At 37.6% G+C, this 4,194-nt stretch overlaps 1 protein-coding gene across 1 annotated transcript; it reads left to right on the top strand.

The window, feature by feature from the left end:
* Positions 1-2,445: 2,445 nt before the first annotated feature.
* On the top strand, positions 2,446-2,918 carry LOC121478027 (guanylate kinase-like). The gene is given in 2 exon segments (XM_041732747.1): positions 2,446-2,527; positions 2,530-2,918. Coding segments are annotated over 2 exon segments (471 nt in total).
* Positions 2,919-4,194: the final 1,276 nt, after the last annotated feature.

Below are 4,194 nucleotides of genomic sequence, written 5' to 3'. Positions count from 1 at the left end.
ACATTCTATGACTTAATTTTAGAAATCATAGTTATACTACTTACGCCTTATTCAACTTCTATGAGCAATTATATCTAATTAAGAAGCTGTCATTTACCCCAAAATTGTTCTCTTAAAGTCCTTTTACTCATTAAATCCAGACATAATATCTATATAAAAATTATATTATCTTTTAATTAATAGTGTTAGACTGTTCCTTAAAATAAGAGAAAAATACATTATTCCCACCCAACAAAATAGAAAATTATCAGAAGTGATATGGTATGAAGAAATTAAACACATTTATTTTTGTATTTAATCCTACCTTACTGTAATTAAATAGTTAAATTTAAGTTGGTTAAAAATTCCTGCAGCTGTCTCATAATACATTTTTTTAAAAGCCTGCAAAATGGTTTCTTCCCAATTTAAAAATCACTTTCATCCTTATCTCCAAGAGCAATGCAAATAAATGTTTTCCTCTAACTGTGTCTACCTTAAAATGTTCCTTAAAATTGCCAGTTTTACAGTTTATAGGAAGAGAAGCCACTTAAAGAATCCACTTTAAAACAAAATTTAATAAGACCCTTGTCACCACAGCAGGAAAAAGGAACAAACACTTAAACAACCATGTTAAAAAGTCATTTATTTAAAGCATTCATCTTCTTAGACATACAGGAAATGAAATGCAAACAAACTAACTAAATATAGGTTTTTAATCTAGTCCTCAGCAGTCTGTATATTAGGAAGAAAAAAGGTTATTATTACTTCAGTGAATAGAACAGGAAAAGTAAACTTTTAAATTAAGAAATGACACTCTTTTATATTTTTTAACATAAATGTCATAAAATATTATATAGATAAATATTGTGTAGTTGACCAGAACCTATATAGATAGCAAAGACCCAAGGACTAGAGAAGAAATATCCAGAAGAAATCTCATTCCTTCACTGATGTCATACTTTAGTATGAGTAGTTCAATTACTGTATTCAATTAAGCTATTTCTAAACTCTTGCTTCTTTATTTTCCAATTTCTTATTTTCCTTGAAAGAAACTGTCACTTAAGTACAAATAGTAATAAAAATAACTGTATGTCTTATTTCTAGAATTGTTAAAAAAAGTAAACAAAAGGGATCCCTGGGTGGCGCAGCGGTTTGGCGCCTGCCTTTGGCCCAGGGCGCTGTCCTGGATACCCGGGACCGAATCCCACGTCGGGCTCCCGGTGCATGGAGCCTGCTTCTCCCTCTGCCTCTGTCTCTGCCTCTCTCTCTCTCTCTGTGACTATCGTAAAAAAAAAAAAAAAAAAAAAAAAGTAAACAAAAATAAACCTAGAAATTGAGCAGTAGGCTATACCTCATCTGCTTTCTTGAATTGAATTTTTTATACTCCCTTTTAGGGAATGCATACTTCTACATTCTTCTTTTCTACACTGAAATTCTTGGTTACCCAGCCAAGGTTAATTGTGATGAGGAGTAAGGAATTAGTGCATTTAACACATTGACACATATGCAAATAATATATTTTTTTTAAGATTTTATTTATTTATTCATGAGAGACACAGAGCAAGGCAGAGACATAGGCAGAGGAAGAAGCAGGCTCCCCATGGGGAGTCCAATGTGGGACTCAATTCCAGGACCCTGGGATCACCACCTGAGCCAAAGGCAGATGCTCAACCACTGAGCCACTCAGGCATCCCACAAAACATATTTTTGAAGACTATTTGCAAATATGTTATAGTACTGAGTAGATTCTCAGTATATATGTGTAGATATGCTCCATGTGTGTTTATGTATGCAGGTGGGTAATTTGGCAAACATGGATGTCAACTCTTCATTTTTAAACACAATTTAAAAAAAATATATTATTTGAGAGAGAGAGCAAGAAAAAGCACAAGCAGGGAGGAGAGGGAAAAGCAGACTCCCTGCTAAGCAGAGAGCCACGTATGGGGCTGGATCCCAGGACCCTGGAATCATGACCTAAGGCAGATGCTTAACCAACTGAGCCACTCAGGCACCCCTGAAATACAATTTTAACCAGATAACAACAATGCAACTCATCTCAAAGTAAAAAGCTATTGATTTTACTAGGTCTGAAGCAGGACTCTCAATAATAAGATGCTGCTTTCATTTTTCAAAAAGTACATTTAATAATTTATAAATACTCCATCAATGAAGCATAAAATGTAAGTGTAAAGAATAGACATTAAAATCAAAATGTATTCAAGGATTCATTATTAAAAAATAGGCAAAAGGGATTTATTAAATGATCATAACTGTATAGTATTCATTCAGTACTTAACTGGCAAATATAGTCTTTTTAATAAGAGACTTTCAAAACTGGTCTAGGAGCTGCAGAATGGAGGTCTAAACTTGAATATTAAAAAAAAAAAAAAAGAAATCCAGAGAACCAGATATATGTACTTCATGGTTATTCCCTGTGATGATTATTCCCTGTGATGATTCCCTGGGATGTCGGGACCAAGGCCTGTCGTTCTGAGTGGACCGTCAGGGGCAGGGAAGAGCACCCTGCTCAAGAGACTGCTGCAGGAGCACGCAGCATCTTTGGCTTCAGCGTGTCCCACACCACAAGGGACCCGCGGCCTGGAGAAGAGAATGGCAAAGATTACTACTTCGTCACCAGGGAGGTGATGCAGCGGGACATCGCTGCAGGCGACTTCATCGAGCACGCCGAGTTCTCGGGGAACCTGTATGGGACCAGCAAAGCAGCCGTGCGGGCCGTGCAGGCCATGAACCGCATATGCGTGCTAGACGTGGACCTGCAAGGCGTGCGTAACATTAAGAAGACTGACCTGCGGCCCATCTACATCTTCGTGCAGCCACCCTCACTGGATGTCCTGGAGCAGCGGCTGCGCCAGTGCAACACAGAGACAGAGGAGAGCCTGGCCAAGCGGCTGGCTGCCGCCCAGGTGGGAAAATCATAGAGATGATATCTCTACAAGTCCCTAAAAATAAATGGATAGAATTTCAACAGGCAGAGGAAAATGAGTAAATTATTCCAGGCTGACAAAATAAGGAGAGTGAAAAGATTTGGGAACAATAAAAATAGGGGAATTACAGAAGATCCTGAAGGCTAAAGGCCCTAAATTCCAACAGCATGAAAAGCAGCCTAAAGATTAGGGTTAAGACCAGAGCGGAGGTCTTAGAGTTGAGATGACTGGAAACACTGTGAAAGTATTTACTAAGTATTGAAGGTGCAGTTTGATTTAGGGGTAAATAAAAATTTGTTCTCAGACATGTCGTTTGAAGATCCACGAGATTACATACTTGCAAATGTCCAGAAATTAACGAGCAATTACATTTGCACCTGAAAAAAGAACATCAGCTATTTGCTTCCTTTTTGTCATCAACAAGTCTCTCTATAAGATTAGATTTTTCAAAACCATGCTTAATCATTCTGAGCAAAACCTAGCTTTGACAGTAATCTTCATGAAAATAATGTTTGTTGTAGCTTTATGAGCTGATGAAACAGACAAAACCACAGACCAGTAATCCGTATGTGGTTAAACGGTTCAGTCTTAAGAAAAACTAAAGTGAGAAGACCTGGAAAATAGTCATCAGAAAAGGAAGAGAACTGAGAGTGTATGTGAAGTAAATTTGACAAGATGATACCTAACTGAGTGAAATCAATCCCTTCAAATGTTGTGGAGACACCAGGGCAGAAGACAGAAATTGGAGATAAGGAGTCATTAATGCCCTGTCAGATAAAGTGTGTGATGAAGGAAGACAGGTGATAAGTTTACTCCATTTTTTTTCATTAAGTTTTGAAGTGAAATAAATGGCAGTTCTTAGATGAAATTCTTCAGAGGAGGTAGGGTCAGTAAAAGTGTTAATTAAGTCAGGGAAACTATGAGTGAGAATCATTCATCAGCCATCTTAGTTCGGCAGCACTTCAGAGACCTGGAAATGCGCTCTACCTCAGCCGCTCACTCCAGTTGTGAAATACTCTATCCCATGGTCTCCTTGAACAGTGCAGCTTCTTAAATGCTGCATCAAACGCACACTCTTTCATGAAATACTCATATTTTTCTTTTCATTCTCACTCCATTTATTATCTCCAACAACAGGGACATTTCTAATTCTCCTCCATAGGTCAGACTCTTCCAATCTTCATTTTTAACTCCAATTATCTAAGCTATCCAGGCCAACGCATCAGGCAAAATCTTAACAATATTCTCCTCTCCATTTCACCATTTTATT

The sequence above is a fragment of the Vulpes lagopus genome, chromosome 2, assembly GCF_018345385.1.
Source record: "Vulpes lagopus strain Blue_001 chromosome 2, ASM1834538v1, whole genome shotgun sequence".
NCBI lineage: Eukaryota > Metazoa > Chordata > Mammalia > Carnivora > Canidae > Vulpes > Vulpes lagopus.
Note: the sequence above shows the minus strand (reverse complement) of the source record. Positions and strands in the feature narration are given on the sequence as shown.